Below are 23,754 nucleotides of genomic sequence, written 5' to 3'. Positions count from 1 at the left end.
CCACAAAACCCAAAACACTATTCAAAGCCCAATAAGGAGAGAACCATTATATACCCTTTACTATTCATCTCATTTTCCGATGTGGGACTATTCACAAAGGCAAAATTGCCTTTTCATGAACAAAGCTTCCAACACGTTACTCGGTTGTTCACTCAAGCTGTTTCAGCTCAAGTACGGGACCTTGTTAGATAGTAAACATGAAGGCAAGGACTGACATGTTATTAACTTACTCTCAAATCTATTACAGCATGCTAAGGCAAGGCATCTTCATCGAGTAGCGATAAGTATACTACTCCTCTTCGACTACTTTGACACTATCATTCGTAGAAGAGTGTGATCATGATGAATCATTACTACAATAGAGAGAGAGAGAGTTAATTCCCTGCCACGTCAGAAAACAGACCTAAATCAGCATCTTAAACACAGATTAAGCCCCCACGTGCAACGCACGTGATGAGTTTTCGCCGGAAAAGTGGCCGCCGACGAGAAAAAGGACCTAAATGGTACTTTTATTCAATTAAAATGTCTTATCGCCGAATTTCCTAATTAAAATACCTTGTTGGGAAATGGGGTTGAATTAAAATACCAATATGGGTATTTAGCCTTACTTTATTCACCAAAATCAATTTATTTAAAACTTATTCATAAAAATCAACCCACATTTATTTTTGGTTATGTAGAAAAAATTTTTTTTTTTTTGAAACAAACAAGTGATATGGAATCATATTATGTCCAAAGCACCACATTTATTTTTGGGAAAAATGTGTTCAGGCCCCAAAAACAGAAACTTCATGTGCTGCAGCCCTTCCTAGTTTCCCCCATGTGGTTCAGCCCCTTGAAGTGTGACATTTTGTGCTGCAGCCCCTTTTTAACAATTATTACATGCCAACTAAGCTAAAATTCCCAAAATAACCTAATCCCCTCTTCTCAATCCTTCAAACCCAGTTCCCTCTCTCTCTCTCTCTCTCTCTCTCTCTCTCTCTCTTTAAAAACAAGGGCTTTCTAAAGCTCGTCGCTCTGGCCCTCGCCCTCCTCGCCGTCGCCACCTCCGCCCAGGCTCCCAAGCCTCCCCCGAGTTCGCCGCCGCCTCCCCTCCTCTCCTCCGCCCGACCTCGTCGCGGTAGCTCGTCGTCGCTCCCCTTCTCGCCCCTCGCCGTCGCCACCTCCGCCCAGGCTCCCAAGCCTCCCCCGAGTTCGCCGCCGCCTCCCCTCCTCTCTTCCGCCCGACCTCGTCACGGTAGCTCGTCGTCGCTCCCCTTCTCGCCCTCGACTACGCCTTGATTGAGAGCTCTTGCTATTGGGCCTAGCTGCATTAACAGAGGCAACAGCATGTAGTGATGATGGGCAACCTGAAGAAAAATGAAGAAAATGGCAAAGAATGAGATCATTAGACTCTACAGAACAAAACCCATTATAGAAAACTTTTCCTGGATTGAAAGTGTACCTTCAGTATTGGCTGCAACTGTGTCCAAAAATCCTCTTTTAGTGGGTTTAGAGGCTTTAGGAAAATAACCCAGAGAGAGGACTGAATGATCTTCTTCATCAATCCAATTTCTCTCCTTTGACGCCATCAGATTAAGTAGCTTTGGACAAACTTCACTTTTCTTTCTAAACTCTTCTCCCATTTTTTTACTCAGACTGGAAAAACAGAGCCCGATAGGAGGAGCTAAGAAAAAATGTCAAAAATAGTTCTAACACGTGGGTACAGTGTTAGTTCTAACACGCTACAGTGTTAGAACTAACACTGTAGCGTGTTAGAACTAACACTGTAGCGTGTTAGAACTAACACTGTAGCGTGTTAGAACTAACACTGTAGCCGCGTGTTAGAACTAACACTGTAGCGTGTTAGAACTAACATTGTAGCGTGTTAGAACTAACACTGTAGCCGCGTGTTAGAACTAACTTGTTGGAACTAACACTGTAGCCGCGTGTTAGAACTAACACTGTAGCGTTTAAAAAAGGCAGGCGTAGTAACAATAGAACATTTTATGATTTTTGTTCCTTTTAATCTTAATTGACAATCATCCGTGGTTGATTATTCAAAAATGATTGTAAAACTAAAAACTTCAATGCAGAAACAATTTGTGATTACTGCAATAAGAAAGATGAGAACGGTTTAATCTGCCAAAAGAGAAACTGTTATATACACCAAGGCATGCAAAAATCATCAGAAATAAGATGACTATATATGTACTTAAAGATCAGTATAATGATCTTCAATGGAGAAGATCCTGACAGCACAGGGACCCTGACCCACGTAAGAAGAGATTATGTTAACCTCTATTGCAATTTTATTAAGGACTCGCCTCGTACAGAGTTTATCATAAATAATCCGGTAGAAGAACAGGAACAGAAAAGCCACACAATTCATTCAAAGCATAGTATTAGGAAGCTTCTTATTATTACCAATATAATGCAGTTTTTTCCATGATATTACCTAAATAAATTAATATAGAAATAATCAAAATCCAAAGGGGGTTAAGTTATTCAAAAAAGAATCTCTTCCAATCAAACCCCCCCTTTTCCCCATGATCATAGATCCTTTTTAGGCCAGCAGTTAAGAATAGGGCCCTATTGGATGAGAACGGTGTTAGTTCTAACACGCGGCTACAGTGTTAGTTCTAACACGCTACAATGTTAGTTCTAACAAGCTACAGTGTTAGTTCTAACACGCGGCTACAGTGTTAGTTCTAACACGCTAGTTCAGAGAGAGAGAGAGAGAGAGAGAGAGAGAGAGAGAGAGAACTGGGTTTGAAGGATTGAGAAGAGGGGATAAGGTTATTTTTGGGATTTTAGCTTAGTTGGCATGTAATAATTGTTAAAAAGGGACTGCAGCACAAAATGTCACACTTCAAGGGGCTGAACCACATGAGGAAAACTAGGAAGGGCTGCAGCACATGAAGTTTCTGTTTTTGGGGCCTGAACACATTTTTCCCTTTATTTTTTATCCTATAACTCATTTTCTATCCTAAATCCTATAAATTTTAGTGAACAAAAAAGCCTTAATCGTTATTATAGGATTTCACCCCCGAACTCCAAATTTTGGCTTAAGGGCCTGTTTGTTTGCCCCCAAAAAAAGGGAAATCAAAGAAATGGAAAACTATTAAATCAAAGAATTGTTTTGGGAGTGTTTGGTTTGCTAAAAAAAATAAGAAATCAAAGAAATGGAGATGAGTTGTCACATTATTATAGGGTGATGTGAGTGATTTTTTAAGAAAACTTGTTTTGATGTTGTTTGGTTTGCGAAAAAAATAAGAAAATGAATTATAAGAAACCAATTTCTTAAAAAAGTTTGTTTGGTTCTTTCTTAAAAATAAGAAAATAGATGAGATGAGATGAGCTGTCATTGTATTATTGGGTGATGTGATCCAAGATTAAGAAAAGCGTTTTCACAACTTTTTGGGATGAAAACAAAGAAATAAAATGTTAATGAGATAAGATGAGTTGTCATAATCTTTATTGGATGATGTGGGTGATTTTTAAATATGAGATGAGATGAGTTGAGTGATGTTGTTGATGAAAATAATATTTTATTAGATGTGGTGGATGTGATGGATGAGTTGTTGGATGAAAATAATATTTTATTAGATATGGTGGATGAGTTGTTGGATAAAAATAATATTTTATTAGATGTTGTGGGTGAGTTTTAAGGATAGAAATGTGTGAAATTGTACTTTTTGAGATTTCTTGCTTTTCATTTCCATTTTTCGGTTTTTTGGGAAATAACCAAACAGGCCCTTAATTGCACTAGAATGTCATGTAGTTTTCCTGAACTGACTATTTGGAATGGTTTTTTAGATGGGTAAAGGGGGAAGCTGTCAAAAATGTCAGTTTTTTGGCAGCTTTCCCCTAAAATCGCCTCTGCAGCTTTCCCCCTTTTACTCATCCAAAAACCAGAACCAAACAGGGCCTTAAGTAGCCTCTCTTTTCAAATCGAACGAAAAAATGCCCAAAAATATTAAATGTTTCAGATAAATACTCTAAACTTTTAAAGTGTTGCACATTGGTACCCTTTTATTTAGCTAATGTTTCATATAAATGTCTCAAAATTTGAAAATGACCTCACCTAAGCTCCAAATTTTACCGGGAGACCACGTAATAACGCGCTCCTTTTTAACCCGAACAAAACACGCGCACACGCACACGCACACGCACGCAGCTCAGAGGCTTCATAAATTCCGCATCCTCGCCGGAGACTGGAGGAGGAAGAGGAAGACACAGACCGAGAGAGAGTGGATCCCACCTCATTCCTCCCTCTCTCTCTCTCTCTCATCTGTCATCTTCTCTCTTCTTCCAAAATCCGAACCCTAGAGCTACCCAAACCCTACTAAGATCCCCACTCCCCAATGGACTTCTCCAAGCTCCCAAGAAACCCTAGGTCCCCCAGGAAAACCCTAACACTCCTCCTCTCCGCCTCCTCCGCCATCGCCGTCCTCATCCTCCTCCTCTTCCCCTCTCGCTCTCCCCCAAAATTCTCCATCGTCATCGACGCCGGCAGCACCGGGACCCGAATCCACGTGTTCGGGTACAAGACCCGACCCGGATCTGCGACCCCCTTCGAGATTGATCTCGGCTCGACGGCGGAGATGAAGGTGAGGCCTGGGCTCTCGGCTTTTGCGGGGGATCCGGGGAGAGCCGGGGAGTCGTTGAGGGAGTTGGTGGAGTTTGGGAGGGAGAGAGTGGGGAGGGGGAATTTGGGGGAGACTGAGATTAGGCTGATGGCGACGGCCGGGTTGAGGATGGTTGGTGATGGGGTCAAAGAGAGGATTTTGGAGAGTTGTAGGGGGGTTTTGAGGGGCTCGGGGTTTCGGTTCCGGGATGATTGGGCTAGCGTCATATCAGGTAATGTGGTTTGTTTGGCAAAGCTCTGATTTTTGTTAAATACCTTTGTTTATCTAGTAGATTGGTTGCTGTGGAAAGAAGAGAATTTGTTCAAATTTTGAGTATTGACACACTTGTTTGAACTCTTACCAGAGTGTTCACCTACTTTCTCAAAGAATCTTATAAAATAATGTTGCATCCTTTCTACATGAAGTAAATTTATACTTAAGATCCCTTCATATACGAAAGAAGGTTCAGTGGTGAAATGTTACAATAATAAAGAATTATATCGCCAAATTTATATTTGTTCACATATAATCATCTACATAGCCATTATCTAGTTTATAGACTTTGAAGCAGTCTGACACCTCATGTGCGTGTAGGAGTATGACCTGTCTCTGGGTAGATAAATTATAGAAGAGTGGTGATTGGTCAATAGCGAGATATGGTATAAGACATGCAGCTCATATATTCTCTATTTTAGATGTTGCTTCATGTTTTGTCAGAGTCAGATGTAATTTCGTATGTGTATTTGCAAGGGTAGTCTCCGCAAGTAGCGGAAGTTGTCCCCTGCTTCATGATTTGGTCTTGTACGATGGCGAGTTTTTCGCCCTCCCTTTTAGCTACAAAACACCATCTAAAAAAGTAAATTGGTGGAATCTTCAATCCTCGGCTGAATCATATCAATTTCAATTTCATAGTAGCTGTTTGTGTCGGGAACGAGTTTCATTGTAGCTTCCATTACAATCGTTTTGATGGAAACAAAAGAGTGAACCTTACACTTGTAAAACTTCTCTTTACAATAAAAACAAAATAATTGGGGTGCTCCCTAGAAACACACGTAGAAACTCTTATTTAGTAGTCTCTGCTTGCTTGTGATCTTTGCTTGTGCTGGGGATGCGTAATCCGTGGACTACCGATTCAACGATCCAAGTTGGACGTGATGAATGTTTGATGTTGATGTTTCAACTTGAAAATAAGAACGGAAGTAAATATCTTAGCAAAGTAAGATAAATACTCTTCTCAAGATAAAATCAAAGTTTGAAATTGAGGTAACACCGAGGGACTCTAGAAATTGCTTGAAAACAGTGAAGAACTCTCTTTTATGCTCAAAGTTTGCCAAAAGCTCATCTCTGCTCTCCAATATTCGTCCCCCTCTCTTCACAAGTGCATAAGGGGGATATTTATAGCTTTTAGAAGCCATAACCATCGAAAGGGAGTTGAAACAACTGATGAACATCTTCCCCTTTGGGCGGGACAACGTTTACTGTCTCATCCAAAGGGGGTGGTTCTAGTCAGTTTTGTAACCGCCGTCCACTCTCTTAAATTGCGTTAATTATCGCGTTTTTCGAGGGTAGTGAGCGTATCTCCCATCTATAACCATCCATACACGTTTTCCAGCAGTTATGGAGCCAAGTGAACCCCACAAAAAGTCGCAAAACCGTCAGAAAACTGGGGTAATTGTCTCACTATTGGCGAGACAGCCTATGTCGTCTCGCGGTGCGAGACAATATACACTGTCTCGCATGCGAGACGGTGTAAACTGATGTCGTCTCGCGGTGCGAGACAATATACACTGTCTCGCATGCGAGACGGTGTAAACTGTCTCACTAACATGAGACAGTTCCCAGTCTTTTTCGAGTGTTGTTTTACTGTCTCCTTCGCTTCCTTGCGCATCAGATGATCTCCTTTGACTTAGATAGTGACGTTCTTCGTCTTCTCTTCGTCTTGAGCTGTGTTTGAGACCTATAGATAATTTTTGACGCCTACAGTAGCAATTATTAGAACTACTAAATTTGTCATAGGGCAGTCACATTCTATAGAATTCCAATTAAAGTGGACTCATGAGATATCAATTCATTGCCTATAGAGGCACTTGCATGATATTCGTATGGAAACAAACTGATTTATACCCAATATAATCTGGATAATGAATTACATAGGCTACGCAACTCAGCTATACCTACATAATGTACACCATATGATCAAGCGCCCAGGAGCAGTTCATTATCTCTCAGAGATGAGGTAACATATCAAATGAACAACTACATCCTTTGACACTTACATAGCCAGAGTTTTTGATCTCATAAGAGAACCAGTCGTATGGTTCATAGTTGGAGTAACCTATAAGTCTTGTTTATTGGACTTGTTACCTTAGTGAAAATTCATCATATTGACCGGGACAATCGTTAATCTGCTTTATTTTCATGTGTTAGTACACTTGAATAGGCTTTAGGTTTTTCCCTCTCTGTTGTTTGAGGTTATAGACTATGATCCTTGATTATATTGTTGGAGAGTTTACATATATTTGTACTTAATTGCTGACTATCGTCATGCTAATAACTTGTTCCGGTTGCATTTAATATACTTATATACCAAGTACCATTATTTATCACTAGAGATTCAATTCAGTTCTTATAGAGTTTTTTCAAAATAATATTGCTATAGGCTCTGATGAAGGCATCTTCGCATGGGTGGCTGCAAATTATGCCCTTGGTACTCTAGGAGGTGATCCTTTGGAAACCACTGGGATAATGGAACTTGGTGGAGCTTCTGCTCAGGTTTATATTATCTCTTGTGTTCATGTCTCCCCCCCCCCCCCCCCCCTTTTTTTTTTTATCTATCTGCTGCTCATATGTTTGCCTGTCCAGTTATCATTGGTGATCTGCTAACTTCTTGTTGAATTCATTGTTTTAAAACTCTCTAATGGTTAATCATTTTGATTGTTGTAAGGTTATTAATGCTGAAATACAATCTTAGATTTTACTTTGTAAGCAATATGTATTAGGTAAAAAGTCGACACAGAAATTCACATTATTGCAATTTATATCATACTTAATATGAGTCACTGTAAGAAAGTGCCATGTGTCTTTGGGTGATCAATGATAAAGATAGGAAAAATAAAAATGGTTTATTACGAAGAGAATCAAATTGTGATGTCACTCACCTCCCATCACCAGTCCGTCTTAGCGGCTTGGCTTGGTCTTCTCCTTGCCACTGATTGTTCTCTCCAACCTAGCCTTCTTCATGCTGCCAATGATCTAGCAGATCTCGAGTCCTTTTCTGTTTCGCTTTTTCAATTGTTTTAATGTGCTTCAGCAACTGTGTGATAGACTGCCAATAAGCAAGTAAAAGTGCCGGTAATTTCCTTCAAGGTCATCTAGGAGGGAACCGTCAATATCGGTAGTGGCAAATGGATTTGGTGCTGGGTGTTTTCTTTTCAATCTAATTTGTCTATTTAATATTTTCTGTTTTCTGTGTGGTGGTTGTCACTTATTGATGGTTGTATCTGCACATATTTCTTTTTCACATGTGGTTTGAGCTGCAATATTCCATTTTCTTTGGCATATGAATATTATGACATATTGAAATTCGTTAGTTGAAATTGAACTCCCTGCAACGTACAGGTAACATTTGTTTCAAGTGAACCGCTGCCTTCTGAATATGCTCATGTGGTTAAGTTTGGCGAGAACACCTATAGCCTCTATAGCAACAGCTTTCTTCATTTTGGACAGGTAGATTTTTGTTCTGTGAGAATTAATTCGACAGCGTATGAACGTTTCAAAGTTTAGCATCTCTTGGTTTGCTATCCACCATTTTGACTGTTAAAGTTAATTCTTCTTTTTTGTTTATTGTTTAAGAATTGATAAAACCAAGGGAACAGTGGATTTAGATAATTAGGTTGAACTGGATGTTGAATTTCAGTTCAAGCCCTAGCTATAACCCTTGTTTGAAATCAATTATGCTTGGAAACATCACATAAACTATAGTTAAGTGGTACTAATGCATCTCATCTGCGGGTATCTTGCAGAATGTGGCATATCATTCAGTACAGGAATTGCTGAGCTTGAGAAGCCTGGAATCATGTAAGTTTCTCCTTCAAACAGGAAAAATCCTTTGGCAGTTGCTCCGCTTTGCTCCACTAGCTGCTGGAGGAAAAGAAACTAGTGTTCTACATTAAACTCTTATAACTCAATTGATGAAACATATATGACCCTGTCAAACCTAACGAATGGCAACATAGAGCATCTCTAAGCCATTCTGTCAGTGGCTTATTGCTAAACAGTATCAGTGCAAGTTTTGTTAGCAACTTAGGATATGGGTAACATTGATCAAGCACATGCTCATGGAACTTGTTTTGCTTTAGATCTTGACTTGAATGTTCTGGTCACCATTTCTGTAATAATGACTTGCAAAATGGCGACCAGCATCAATCTATACTTCTCCTATATTGATAGCAAAGTTTGCACCATAACTTAATGCATGCAAATTCTGTAGTGAAAACCTAGTTCTAACTCACTTGGGTTTTTCTTTCTTTCTCTCTTGATTTACTAGCAATTGTTTGATATTATGTAATAACCACTTTGTCACAATTAGCAATATGCACGAAAGGACACAATATAATATCCTATAAACATGGATAATCACGTGGCTAGCCAACAAGACTGTAACACCATAACTTACAATTCTAGCAATGTTTAATGGGAAGATGTGTTGTTTATATGTAAAGGCCTCGATGAATTTATTTGGAACTTTTTGCAACGCAGCTACAGAATCTACCCAGGGAGAAATGTTTATAGATCCTTGCTCCCCCAAAGGCTATTCACATAATTCAATATCATTTAATAACTCCGCTGGTGTTCTCAGTCCAAAGGTAGCTCATGCAAGCGGCAACTTCTCAGGATGTAGGTCTGCTGCATTTACGCTGCTACAAAGAGAGAAAGGTACTATACAATGCTCATGAATGAATAAGTAAACACAATGTCCCTTTCTTTTAATATTTTGAAACATCGTACATAATTTTTGTTCATGTTTATAACTTCCCTACTTAAAGTTGCTACTCTTGCTTTTGAAAATTTGTTCCCCAATCATAAGCCTTTGGCTGCTGGTTGACCTTATGGATACAGTGTTATAAACAGCTTGAGTAAACCTACTTGCATAAGACGCTTGTCTTCTTCAGTATAATATTCTTTATTCCAAAACAATGGGGCTTCATTTGAGAGTCTGTCCATTCTACATGGTCTGCTAGGTATATTTACGGTCCATTCTACTTGCAGAGCAATGTGCATATCAGACATGCCACTTGGGATCAATTTTCATGCCTAAGCTACAAGGAAAGTTCTTAGCTACTGAAAACTTCTTCTACACATCAGAGGTTTTCAAATCTTTCCCCTCATGTTTGTGTCTCCTAATTCAGCTATTTATTCAGAAATTCATACAAACTATTTTTGTTAGGTTTGTTGCTTAGTTCTAATCACGACTTTCATTGCTTGATAGTTCTTTGAGCTGGGATCTACACCAATGCTATCTGATTTCATGTCAGCCGGGCAACAATTTTGTGGGGCAGATTTGTTAGACCTCAAAAAGAAGTATCATTCTCTTGATGACGAGGACTTCCCACGTTATTGCTTCTCATCGGCATATATTGTGGCCCTATTACACGACAGCTTTGGAATGTCTTTGGAAGATGACAGGTACTCTATCTTGTTAATATCATTTTTATCTGAAAACACTTCGGGAGTGATAATAGTTACTGTAGTTGGATGACATATTATCTTGCTTTTTAGGCCCTTATCATATCACTGTATTCTTTCACTAGCAGGATCTCATTCGTGAATCAAATAGGCAACTTCCAACTTGATTGGGCCTTGGGAGCATTCATCATGCAAAGACTATCAAATCCGACCAGAGATCATTCAGATTGGATCTATCTGCTTCGAGAAAATTCAGTGACAGCTCTCTCTATCGTTCTCCTCTCTGCTCTGTTGATATTTGCAGCATGGTCGGTATTGAGATGGAGGAAACCTCAAACGAAGACTGTATACGACTTGGAAAAAGGGCGATATATAATTACTCGTGTCAACCGATGAACTTTGTTGTGGGACATTGTAATTTATATGTATCATTATTGTTATTATCTATTCAATTCTTTTCTGTTCTTAAGTTCTTCAATGAGTAATTTGAGGGCCTCCGTGTATATGCATTCAACTAGGCGGTCAATGGAAGAGCCTGCTCATGCAAAATATTGTTTCATCAGTCTAATGGACGAGCCTGTTCATGCAAAATATTGTTTGATCTCTCACAAGACTAGGTCTCATATAAAGAAAGCTTTCAATGTTGCTTAAATAAATCTCTCAGATTAACAAGTTAGCTAAACTTCTTTCTATATCAGAACTTAATTTGTTACGTCCTCTGCAGGCGACTCGGATGGGTGGGAGGTTTTAATATGGTTTCTACGATCTTGAGTTCGATTTCAAGGTTATCTAAAAAAAATGTTGCTCTTTCATTCTTTGAGTTATGTCAGTTTTGTCATGTCTTCTTAAATTTCTAATTCATTTCGAGTCTAGTTACTATCTTTGCTCTATATTCATTACTAAAAACAAAAGGAGAAATTCAATTTCGACATATATTTACAATTATTGTTGATCTCGAGAAATACTTTTAAGTGCTCCACTACCATGTTCTCAATAGCGATGTTTTATTAATGTCATCGATCGAGGAGAGATTTGATAATAAACATCAATCCAAATTTGCTTGTAAAAAATCAACTCGAGTTTGCTGCTTTCTTTCTTTCTTTTTTCCTAAATAATCAGATTTCTCATTTTCTACATTTAATCAGAGTTTTTATCAAAATTACGATTAAAAATGGTGTTTTCTACTTTAAAATTCCCCCCAAAAAAAGACAAAGAGAAAACTTTGTGCGTCGTAACTACAATCAAGTCGTACACGAACCCTGCACTCTGGCGATAAATAGATGTGGGCCCCACCGAGCTCACGCCAAAAGCGCGTTTGGCCGTTTATAAAGTGGGACCCACAATCCTTTATGCCCTTTTAGGACACGGGGGTAAACGAAGAAAGGAGGAGCGCTCTTCGTTTATCTCAAATCCCCAGGAAAAAAAAATATATAATTTAAAAAGGAAAATAAGAAGAGAATCCTTGCGTTGACGCCGTCGCGCTCCGACTCACGTCCGTCACTCGTCGCTTTTGTAATTATGCGGTGATCTCTCAACGGACGTTAACGGAGGTCCTTTTGAACGGCTCTCCTCCGTTAACGTAGACAGAGCAACAGTTGGGATTCACGCGATCAGGAGCTCTCTGGTAATCAATGCGATCCCTAGTTATCCCCAAAAACTTGATCTTTAACTGTTTGATTTACATAGCGAAACCCTAAATCGGGCGAAAATTCTTCTATTACTCTCTCCAAATCTGTGGGTTTTTCTGGATTAATTCCGCTTAAATTCATGCTTTATGATTGATACATTATCAATTTAGCAAGACTTCAGCTCGCTTACGCGTAAAATTTCAATTTGAGATAAAGTTGGGAGAATTTTAATTTTAATTTTAAGTTGATTATTCTTCCCGCTTTGATATTTTGGATGCTTTTGTGGACTTTTTTTTTCTTCTTCCCGTTCTGCTTCAAATTTCAATGCCGGTTACGTAATGTTAACGACTCTATTGCTTGTCCTCAGCTTGTAAATCTCTTGATTTGGTTGATTATATCTGTTTATTTCTATTCGGTAATTATCAATTTGGTACAGTTTGGTATTTTTTTTAATTTCTCCGGCGATTTATTTGGTGTTAAAAGATCACCAAAATGTGCAATTTAGGCATTTTCCCTTGCCGCTGGCTATAGAATTGGCGTGTAAAATGCACATGGCGTGTTTAAGTGAAGTCACTCGGATTTTACCCGCCAAAATTTATTACCGGCTGCGAGAAAAAAAAATGCCTAATTGCACGTTTGGTGGGCTTTTAATGGTAAAAGTTGCCGTAGATATAATGAATATCTTTAACTCTGCTTCATTTTTTTTCTTCCAGAGCGTGAAATCTCTAATAGCTTGAGATTTTCCATAATGCTTGTGCTTTGATATAATGAATGTCAAAAAAAAGTTCATTGGGCTTCTTCTCTTAACTGGAATCTTTGCTCTTTTTTTTTGTGATTTCCCAGGAACTGACGTTTAAATATATTTGAGATTGTTAGGCTGAACAAAGAAAGCATATCTATTCAGCGAAGACATTAAAAAAAAAAATCTATAAGGAACTGGAGATGGGAGATCATCAGGTATTGCGTGTAGGTTATGCGAAGGTGCCAGGAGCTACTGAATCAATGCAAAATGTTGAACCCTCAAGGTCTTTTAGAGAAGACGCGAATATGCCTATTTTCGCTGCTAAATTCTTTGCTGATAAGAGCAATGTGAACATTGCTTCTTCTGAAGAAGAGGAGGCTCTCATTCAGACACCAGAGTGTCGTATTTGCCAGGAGGAAGACGAGATTGAAAACTTTGAGACTCCGTGCAATTGTAGTGGCAGTCTGAAGGTGTTTGATTTCCTTATACTCTCCTCTCACCAGTACTCGGCTACATTATGATATAGACTTCAACCTTTTGTTACTTTTAAATGCCTGGAATTTTATTTTATTTTTTTAATTAGAAAATTTCCTGATTTGCTTTGATCTTACAGTTGTCATTTCATTTGTTCCATTCTGTTGTATTTTCTTCAAACATGTTTTTAATGGTTATATTGCCCATGTATTTTTTAGCACCATGATATTTGCTCTATGATTTTTCTTGAGCATCTAATTACAAAGTACTTCAACAGTACATGGTGGTTAGTCCTTTTTACCACATGGAGATATATCGCGAGCTAAGGTAAGGTACAATACATGACTGGAATTTTCTTCTTCTCCCCAATCATTTTAGATGAGGTTGTCAGTTATGGTTTTTTTTTAATTAATACAACTTATTGATTTCTGCAAAGACCGGTTATTGGCATGATGAGGTTGACTTGTGAAAGGGAATTACAGCCAGTTGGAATTAGTTGGACAAGCTTTGGCTGTTAATATTATGGCTACTTAGTAGTAACCCTTTTCTAGTTTAGGATACGTAAAATCATTTCATGGTTTCTGGAACGTCTGCAAACTATTACTATCACTTTGTGTTTTTTAATGGTTTGACTGCCTGGTGGCTACGTATTAGTTACATCTTCTTTTACAGTTAATAACACCTAGTTGACGCTTTACCTATCATGCAATTGGAGGGGATACATGATATGTGTCAATTATTGTCAGTAGTTAAGAGAATTTTGTTGAATTAGGAATAAACATTCTTCTATGACTGAGAGACTAGTAACTTTTGAATAATCAATATGATTGCTAAACCTATTTTTTGGTGTATGATTTGTATGATTCTTCATTTTAAGTTATACATTAATGAACATTATTCTGGCTTATTATGCCTCCAGCTTAAGAATTATTTTTTGTTGAAGTTCCTACAACAAGTAGTTCCCAAAAACATGTAATGTCAAATGCCCTGAAAGCTTGTAAAAGCAGGCAATTTGTAAGTAAAATATTGCATTTTCTTTAATTTGATGTCTGTTGATAACTGGATATATTGCAAAACTGTAAAAGGTCAATCGCAGTTTGAATGACTGCTTTCTACGCCTTTCCATTTTTCCATCTTAAAAAATTTTACTTTTTTGGTTTGGATTGCGTCCTTGCGATACTGGAATCTTACTTTGCAATCTTTTTTAATACAGTATGCTCATAGGGCATGTGTGCAGCGCTGGTGCGATGAGAAAGGGGACACAACTTGTGAGATTTGCCATGTGGTGAGTCATAGTGCAGTTCTTAGTCGCTCTCTAGCAAAATAACTTTCTATGCTACTGAAAATACAATGCTTCCTTGATGGTTGTTTTTGAGCCACTTGCCACATGCTTTTTATGATGTTGACTATTAAGCCCTTCATTTTATTCTGGGGCTGTCTTCTTGAGACCAAGTTAAATCAGTTATTTCTTGGTTATTAACAGCGCTATGAACCTGGTTATACTGCACCTCACCGAGTTCATGCAGAGGAGACAGTCATTGAAATCAGGCAATTTTATTTCCTTACAGCTTGTCTTATTGAAATTAGTTTAAACCATTATTTAAGTACATGATCAGTTGGTGCTATCTAACCTTTTTTTTTTTTTTTGCTGATTTCAGTGAAGGTTGGGCCATTACTGGTGCCCCCTTGGACTTGCATGATCCTAGGCTCATTGCTGTGGCAGCTGCTCAGAGCCATTATCTAGATTCAGAGTATGAGGACTATGAGGATACAAATGCTAGGGGTGCTGCTTTTTGTCGCTCCGCTGCTATGATTGTAAGATATTTTAATTCCATAGTAGAATAATGCTTAAAAATCTGTGTGTCTAGAAATTTCATTTAACCAAAGTTGTCTGGAGGTCTACTCCACAGAAACCTGTGGAGAAATCAGGAAAAGAATCAGAAAAACCAGAAAAACTGGCATAAGTCGACTCATGCACTGTGCACGAGTCGACTTACGATCTGCAGCCGAATTGTGATTTTAGCCTCTGTCAAGTCGACTTAGCATGACTGTTAAGTCGACTTATGGCAAGTCGACTTAACAGTCTGTTAAGTCGACTTATGAAGTGTTCTCCAGTTGTTGATTTTCTCTCTGTCAAGTCGACTTGTGAGCTCTGTTAAGTCGACTTACGACGGGTTTTTTGCATACGCAGGTTTCCTATTTGCAGTCTGATTGGGGTTTTGTTTTGATATAAATAGGGAAACGATTTGTGAGGGTTTTTTATCAGAGATTGAGGAATCTTTTGAGCATTGTGAGAGGGAGATATTGTGAGCAAGGTGAGATTTTTGGTTGAGGGTTAGTTTGAGAGAATTTGTGTGATTGTAACCCTTTGTACTCTCCTTGATTTAGTGAAATCTCCCCATCCTCTCCCCGTGGACGTAGGCAAATTGCCGAACCACGTATATCTCTGTGTTTGGATTGATTTGGCTTTATTGGTTGGATTTGTGCAAGAGTTTGTCTTTCTTCTACTCGTGATCACAGGTTCGTTGTGAGTTCGTGCAAGGCTTCCGCAAAGGCGCGCGACAAGTGGTATCAGAGCTCAGATTCAGATCTAGGGTTTTGGATTAGGTGGAGGAAGATTCAGTTTGAAGCTTGGTTCTTGGAGTTCTAGGCTTTGGTGGAGTTAGGGTTTGAAGTTGCCGTTGAAGATCTCGCTTTCCTCGTGTGGTTAGGAGTTCTATTTGGAATCCAATCTAGGGTTCAGTTGGGTAATTTCTTATTCTTTCAAAGTTTGGATCTTTCTCTACAATTTGGAAGTTGTGATTATGGGTGAAGTAATTGGTGAAAGCAGCAAGATGACAGGCACAGTTCAAGTGGGTTTTCAGAACACTAAGATTAGTGTTGTGAAATATGACGGCAAGATCAATTTTGGTTTGTGGATGAGCGACGTACAGGATGCGCTCAATGCTCAAAATCTGGAGGAGACCATCATGGTCGATGTGAGGCCACCTAAGTATGAAGAAGCGATATGGGAAAAGATGAATCGAAATGCTTGCGGGGTGATCAGGTCCTGTTTGGAACAGGAGCTGAAATACGATGTGATTGGGGTGACGTCTGCGATGAAGATGTGGGAAATTCTCAACAATAAGTACCTTACGAAGAGTGTTGAGAACCGGTTGCACTTGCTGCGAAGGTTATTCAGATTCCAGATGTCCAGAGGTACCTCGCTTGCGGCTCATGTGAACAACTACACTAAGTTGTTGTCGGACTTGGCGAACGTGGATGAGAAGATCACAGATGAGTACAAGGCTATTATTCTTTTGGGCTCCTTACCGGATGAGGAGTATGATACCTTCGTGCTTACGTTGCTGAACGGGAGATCTTCTATCACTTATAGTGAAGTGACTAACGCATTGACGAACTATGATTTGAGGAGGAAGGATAAGGAGACTTCCCGCGCTAGTACTTCAGGAGAGGCCTTGTCGGCGAGAGGTAGAAGCTCATATCAGAAAGGTGGAAACAGAGGGAGGTCAAAGTCAAGAGGTCGTCACCAGCTTGGAAAGAATCAATGTGCATTCTGCAAGGAGCAGGGACATTGGAAAAGAGATTGCCCGAAAGTCAAAGAAAAGGAGAATAGCAAGAATAAGGGCCCGAAGGCCAATGAGGTGAATGTTGCGAAAGGCGATGATTCCGATGATTCGAGCTTTTCTCTTTTGATTACTCCGGAGGTGAACCATTTGGATGCATCGGAGTGGATGCTTGATTCTGGCGCTACTTATCATGTGACTCCTAGGCGAGATTGGTTCTCATCATTTGAGAGACTCGATGGGGGTGTTGTGGTCATGGGAAATGATCAATCCTGTGGCGTTCGTGGGATAGGTACTGTGAGGATTCGGATGCACGATGGAGTAGTCCGTGAGCTGAAGGAGGTGAGATTCGTTCCTCAACTTAAGAAGAATCTTATCTCAGTGGGGGCTTTGGAGGCGAAGGGATTCAGGGTGACCTTTGAGGATGCTGTAGCAAAGGTTACTAAGGGATCTTTGGTGGTGATGAAGGGAGTCCGAAATCATAATTTATATTATCTGAAGGGGAGCACCGAGATTGGCCAGGTTGCTTCGGCGATTTCAGAGGCGGACATGAGCAGACTTTGGCACTACAGGCTAGGGCATACAGGTGAAAAGTCACTGCAGGCATTGTGCAAGCAGGGGCTTTTGAAGGGAGCCAAGAGTGGTAAAGTAGAATTCTGTGAGCACTGTGTACTTGGCAAGAAGACGAAGGTGAAGTTCGGGACGGCCATTCATAGGACGAGGGGCATCTTGGACTACGTGCACACAGATGTTTGGGGTCCCACTAAGACGGCATCACTTGGTGGTCGACATTGGTTCGTCACGTTCGTTGATGACTATTCTAGGCGATGTTGGGTGTACACCATGAAGCATAAGAGTGAAGTCCTAGATTTGTTTGTGGAGTGGAAGAAGAGATTGGAACTGCAGACTGGGAGAAAGATCAAGACGTTGCGATCCGACAACGGCGGCGAGTATACCTCAGACCCCTTTCTGCAGCTATGTCGAGACGAGGGCATAGAGAGGCACTTCACAGTTAGTCATACACCGCAGCAGAATGGGGTGGCAGAGAGATTGAATCGGTCTTTGCTGGAGAAGATTCGATGTTTATTGGCGCATAGTGGTTTGGAGAAGATCTTTTGGGCTGAGGCACTTTCTTATGCGAGCCACCTCATTAACAGGCTGCCTTCATCTGCGATTGAGGGGAAGACCCCTATGGAGATGTGGTCGGGAGAGACAGCACATGACTATGACCAGCTTAAGGTATTTGGTTGCCCTGCATATTATCATGTTAGAACTGATAAGTTGGAACCTCGAGCTAGGAAGGCCATATTTGTAGGATTCAAGCGTGGTGTCAAGGGATACAAGCTTTGGGATCCAGTTGATAAGAAGATTGTGCTGAGTAGGGACGTCACATTCGATGAGGCTTCTATCTTGAAGCTTCCCAGCTCTCATCAGGTGGAGAGCAACCCGACAGAGGAGATTTCGCAGGTGGTGGAGATTGATGCAGCTCCACAGAGTCCAGATAGTGCAGTATCCATGAGAGTGCCGACTGAGGTGACGCCAGGCGAGCACGACGGTGATGCGGAGGATACGGGTACTCATGAGCAGGATCAGGGACCGACGGCTCAGGTTCAGGATTCTATTGCGGCACGGAGACAGAGGAGAGACATACGGGTGCCAGCACGGTATGCCGACACAGTTGCATATGCACTTCCGGTGGAGAGTATCGATGAGATGGTGCCTACTACATTCAGAGAGGCCGAGCAGAGTTCGGAGGCTGATTCGTGGCAGGTGGCTATGCAGGAGGAGATGGAGTCTCTTCACAAGAACGATACATGGGAGCTTGTAGAGCTTCCAAAGGGGCGGAAGGCGATTGGGTGCAAGTGGGTGTACACGAAGAAGGAGGGCATTGAGGGCACTCCAGTGAGGTTCAAGGCTAGGTTGGTTGCGAAGGGCTATGCACAGGAGGAAGGTATTGATTACAATGAGGTTTTCTCTCCGGTGGTGAAGCATTCGTCGATTCGGATTTTGCTAGCTTTGGTGGCACAGTATGGATTGGAGTTAGATCAGTTGGATGTGAAGACAGCATTTCTTCATGGTGATCTTGATGAAGAAATATATATGACTCAGCCATTGGGATTCCGAGCTGCAGGGAAAGATAAGTTGGTTTGCAGGCTAAAGAAATCGCTATACGGTTTGAAGCAGTCTCCTCGACAGTGGTATAGGCGATTTGATGGTTTTATGCTTGGTCATTCGTACACTCGGAGCCAGTTTGATCCTTGCGTGTATTTTCGCAAGTTGAGAGGAGGTGCGTACATTTATTTGTTGCTTTATGTCGATGACATGTTGGTTGCTTCTAGTTCCAGGTCAGCTATAGATGAGTTGAAAGTTCAGCTTTCGAATGAGTTTGAGATGAAGGACTTGGGCGAGGCGAAGCGCATTTTAGGGATGGAGATCGGCAGAGATAAGAAGAAGGGCAGGATTTGTTTGACACAGGTGGCTTATTTGAAGAAGGTTCTACAGCGATTCCATGTTAGCATGGATACGAAGCCAGTTTGTGTACCGTTGGGAGCCCATTTGAAGCTTTCAGCTGGCCTTTCACCGAAGTCAGTTGAAGACCGTGAGTTGATGACGAAGACTCCATATGCGAGCGCAGTTGGGAGCTTGATGTACGCGATGGTATGTACGAGGCCGGATTTGTCACAGGCAGTGAGCATGGTGTCGAGATACATGCACGATCCAGGAGTGGGTCATTGGGACGCCGTGAGATGGATTTTGAGGTACATTAGAGGTACGCTCAATGTTGGTTTGGTTTATGAGCGGGACACTACAGGTGGGCAGCTATGCATTGGCTATGTTGATTCGGATTATGCCGGGGATTTGGATAAGCGCCGGTCTACTACGGGGTATGTGTTCACTTTGACCCGTGCGCCGGTGTGTTGGAGATGCACCTTACAGTCTACGGTGGCTTTGTCTACGACGGAGGCAGAGTATATGGCGGTTACGGAGGCTGTGAAGGAGGCTATTTGGCTTCGAGGACTTTTGGAAGAACTTGGTATATCGCAGCGATCCGTCACTATTCATTGCGATAGCATGAGTGCTATATATTTGGCGAAGAATCAGGTTTTTCATGCGAGGACGAAGCACATTGACGTTCGTTATCACTTCGTTCGGGATGTTCTTGAAGATGGCGATGTGGAAATTGTGAAAGTCCACACGAAGGATAATCCGGCAGATATGCTCACTAAGGTGGTTCCGAGCAACAAGTTTGATCATTGTCGAAACTTGTTGCACATTCGTAATTGTTGAGGCCGTTGGCGGCCATTTGGATGAACTACGGGCGGCTTGATCCCTTGGGAGAGGGGGTACGTAGGCAACCGCATTGGTGCAGCCGAGTTTAGAGAGACGACACATTGGTGCTCATGTTGGTGTCGGCTCAGTGTTGGGAACACTTCGCCGAGGTGGAGAATTGTGAAAACGGCGAAGGAATTGTGAAAAACGTGAAGAATAACTCAAAACAGGCTCCACCACACCCTGGTGTGGTGTCTGCCATGGGTGTGGTAGAATCTGAGGACGAAGCACATTGACGTTCGTTATCACTTCGTTCGAGATGTTCTTGAAGATGGCGATGTGGAGATTGTGAAGGTCCATACGAAGGATAATCCGGCGGATATGCTCACGAAGGTGGTTCCAAGCAACAAGTTTGATCATTGCAGAAACTTGTTGAATATTTGTGATTGTTGAGGCCGTTGACGGCCATTTGGATGAACTACGGGCGGCTTGATCCCTTGGGAGAGGGGGTACGTAGGCAACCATGGTGGTGCAGCCGTATTTGGAGAGACGACACATTGATGCTCTTGGTTTGGTGTCGGCTCATTTTTGGCAAAATTCGCCGAGGTGGAGAATTGTGGAGAAATCAGGAAAAGAATCAGAAAAACCAGAAAAACTGGCATAAGTCGACTCATGCACTGTGCACGAGTCGACTTACGATCTGCAGCCGAATTGTGATTTTAGCCTCTGTCAAGTCGACTTAGCATGACTGTTAAGTCGACTTATGGCAAGTCGACTTAACAGTCTGTTAAGTCGACTTATGAAGTGTTCTCCAGTTGTTGATTTTCTCTCTGTCAAGTCGACTTGTGAGCTCTGTTAAGTCGACTTACGACGGGTTTTTTGCATACGCAGGTTTCCTATTTGCAGTCTGATTGGGGTTTTGTTTTGATATAAATAGGGAAACGATTTGTGAGGGTTTTTTATCAGAGATTGAGGAATCTTTTGAGCATTGTGAGAGGGAGATATTGTGAGCAAGGTGAGATTTTTGGTTGAGGGTTAGTTTGAGAGAATTTGTGTGATTGTAACCCTTTGTACTCTCCTTGATTTAGTGAAATCTCCCCATCCTCTCCCCGTGGACGTAGGCAAATTGCCGAACCACGTATATCTCTGTGTTTGGATTGATTTGGCTTTATTGGTTGGATTTGTGCAAGAGTTTGTCTTTCTTCTACTCGTGATCACAGGTTCGTTGTGAGTTCGTGCAAGGCTTCCGCAAAGGCGCGCGACAAAACCTTCATCTTTGTCACTTTGATGCATTTTGGTGGACATCATTCTGATTTATTGTAGCTTCCTTCAAAATGTACTAACCAGTAGTTGTTTGTTAATTTTTTTAATTAGTTACTCAGTAGACTACTAAAAACTGTTGAAAGAACACCGTCAGTGTAAATTTAGTTCACACCATGGAAAGCTTCACATTGTTTGCTTTATAATGAATGCCCATCATCTGAGTTATTAGTGAACTTCATGATTATGCCGGCTAGCTTATTACCTTTATGCTAATTTGCTCAACCTGAGGAGATGCCTTTAAACATCAATGCCAGACCTTTCTACATGTTATATTTATGAACATAAAGGAAAGTCACTAGTTACAACTGACCGAAGATCACTGATTTTCGTTATGGTGGGCAAAGGGTCCTTGCCTGTGGCTTTTGGCACCTCATGTTCTATGTGATTATCATATGCCATCGTTTAACGACCTTGTACATCCAGTCAAAACCAACCACCACTAAACAAAACCTATTCATTGAGTAAAGAAATTTGTTATAAGCCTCATCAGTACCTCTCAATGGTTAATAGTAACCAAACAACATTTGATTTTGTATTAGTAGAAAAAGCAAAGCATCATGAGAGGATCATATATATCATATTTGTAATACATCTTAAACAATAAGTAGCCTATTCAATGAGTCAAGAAATTTGTTATAAGCCTCAACACACCTCTCAATGTTTAATGGTAACCAATCAACATTTGATTTTGTATTGGTAGAAAAGGCAAAGCATCATGAGAGGATCATATATGTCATATTTATCATACATCTCAAACAGTAAGTAGCCCACTTGAGTTTATTGGCAACTCCAACATAAAGCATAGATCAAAGGTTTCACAAAAGATAAGGAAAATGATAGAAAAATAAAAAAATGAATAAAAAACACTTATTCTGGTGTGCCTATGAAAGGGGAAGCCAACTTTAGGTTTCTTCTAAAGCGAACACTGTGACAATCACATTGGTTAAGATCTTAGCGTGGGCCACATAAGAATATTACAGCCGTTCTTGATGTCTGTTTTTTCAGATGTAAGCAATTCTAGATGGTTTATTATGCTGGCTACCTCAAATGGGCTGCAAACAGCAGCAGCACCTGCTTGAGCCAACTTTCTTGTACAATGTTCTGAAATACGGAAACACGTTTCTGGTACATGTCTTTAAATGCTTGTAGGTTTCATGATGTAGATGTAAAATCTACATTCACAGTGCTAAAGCTAATGAAACATTGAATACCTCAGTTATTTGTTTGTTTTATGGTGTCATGCAGCTTCTTAATATTGTAATAATCAAGTAGTGTGTACCCTTTTATTTCTGGTTTAATCTGAGTGCGTGATGCATCCACACATATAGTGTGTATTCATGTATGTGTACATCCTGAAAAAACTGTATACCTCTTCATTGCAGTTAATGGCTCTTTTACTCTTGAGACATGCATTTAACTTCACTGGTGATGATGGGGATGAGGATGCTTCCACTGTTCTTTCTGTAAGTGTGACAGAAATTTTTGCCAATTTTGGCTGTCTGTGCTGTCTTGTTTCAGTTTATGTGACATCTAGTGTGATGCTTAACAGCTTTTCTTACTTCGAACTGCTGGATTTCTACTACCATGCTACATTGTAGCTTGGGCAGTAAGTATTGTTCAGCGACGGAGGCAAAGACAGGTATCATGATATTTTGCAAAAATGTTAAAAGATCTATTCTCAATCTCCCAAATTCTTCCTACATTTCTGTGAAGTCTACAAAAGCTTATGACTCAAGAATCTTGTCAACTTATGTTATAATCCTGTTCAGAGATAGCGTTTTGAAAGACATCCTGATCTTAAGATTTGACAACTTAACTGATCCTATTTTATGCCATGTGAACCTGATATTTTGTGCATTTATATTCGTGAGTTCAATCCTAGGCGAATCATGGATATAATAATCTGAAATTTCAGGATGTTGGTAAATCATCAATGGCATTAATAAAACTATAAATATGTTCGAGTTAATATTGTTAATTTTTAATTATCACACAGATATACAAGACTAATGTTAAAAAAACATTATAACTTATAGTAATTATAAAAGATTTCCCAGTTATTTATATTAATGATTAGTAGAGTATTGTTATTCTTACCGTTGATGCGTTATTTTAATTTTTCAGTCTACGATACTGATGTTTGTGGGATATATTTAATTCGAGCATCTGAGAAGTATCTATCTGATATGGGTATACGGTTCTTTTATCAAAGAATCAATGCAATATAATTTCAAACTGCTATACTGTTTGAATCTTAATTGTAGGAGCTACATGGGAAAACATACTGTAAAAACTTAATTATAGGATTTATTAGAGTGGTATTTCAGGTTACAGTTTCTCACATTGGGAGTACTTTGTAAAGTAACATTTCCTATTATAACATGGTATCAGTGCATGTATCACCTTCTCTCTTTCTAAACCCTACCCTAATTAATCTCATACTCCCATTGCCACCT

At 40.3% G+C, this 23,754-nt stretch overlaps 2 protein-coding genes across 5 annotated transcripts in view; both read left to right on the top strand.

Moving 5' to 3' along the window:
- Positions 4,147-10,857, top strand: LOC109849711 (probable apyrase 6). 2 transcript variants are annotated; one of them, XM_020419580.1, is made up of 8 exons: positions 4,147-4,842; positions 7,270-7,382; positions 8,229-8,336; positions 8,633-8,687; positions 9,369-9,545; positions 9,879-9,976; positions 10,099-10,295; positions 10,424-10,857. In XM_020419580.1, exons 1-8 carry the CDS (start codon positions 4,347-4,349, stop codon positions 10,689-10,691), a joined length of 1,512 nt encoding a protein of 503 aa, XP_020275169.1. In that variant the 5' UTR covers positions 4,147-4,346; the 3' UTR covers positions 10,692-10,857. The 2 variants fall into 2 exon arrangements, with proteins under 2 accessions (XP_020275169.1, XP_020275168.1); XM_020419579.1 differs by having other exon boundaries at positions 10,421-10,857.
- LOC109848944 overlaps positions 11,665-23,754 on the top strand; it is a 12,533-nt gene continuing 443 nt past the window's right edge. Inside the window, exons 1-7 of one of the 3 annotated variants that reach the window (XM_020418683.1) lie at positions 11,665-11,919; positions 12,800-13,135; positions 14,353-14,424; positions 14,623-14,687; positions 14,798-14,954; positions 22,681-22,761; positions 22,848-22,937. In XM_020418683.1, coding sequence (XP_020274272.1) covers positions 12,866-13,135; positions 14,353-14,424; positions 14,623-14,687; positions 14,798-14,954; positions 22,681-22,761; positions 22,848-22,937 — 735 coding nt within the window. In that variant the 5' untranslated portion in view covers positions 11,665-11,919; positions 12,800-12,865. Of the gene's footprint in view, positions 11,920-12,766; positions 13,136-14,352; positions 14,425-14,622; positions 14,688-14,797; positions 14,955-22,680; positions 22,762-22,847; positions 22,938-23,754 lie in introns of all 3 variants that reach the window. The other 2 variants (XM_020418684.1, XM_020418682.1) reach the window with 2 other exon arrangements.

The sequence above is a fragment of the Asparagus officinalis genome, chromosome 7 (assembly GCF_001876935.1).
Source record: "Asparagus officinalis chromosome 7, Aspof.V1, whole genome shotgun sequence".
Lineage (NCBI taxonomy): Eukaryota > Viridiplantae > Streptophyta > Magnoliopsida > Asparagales > Asparagaceae > Asparagus > Asparagus officinalis.
This window is presented reverse-complemented; position numbering and strand designations above follow the sequence as displayed.

What these genes read in the sequence shown, in the direction of transcription:
- LOC109849711 (XM_020419579.1), top strand. Translation starts at nt 4,347, where the DNA reads ATGGACTTCTCCAAGCTCCCAAGAAACCCTAGGTCCCCCAGGAAAACC. An exon ending in TTGGGCTAGCGTCATATCAG is followed by an intron (nt 4,843 to 7,269) that starts GTAATGTGGTTT and finishes ATATTGCTATAG; the next exon opens with GCTCTGATGAAGGCATCTTC. An exon ending in CTTGAGAAGCCTGGAATCAT is followed by an intron (nt 8,688 to 9,368) that starts GTAAGTTTCTCC and finishes TTTGCAACGCAG; the next exon opens with CTACAGAATCTACCCAGGGA.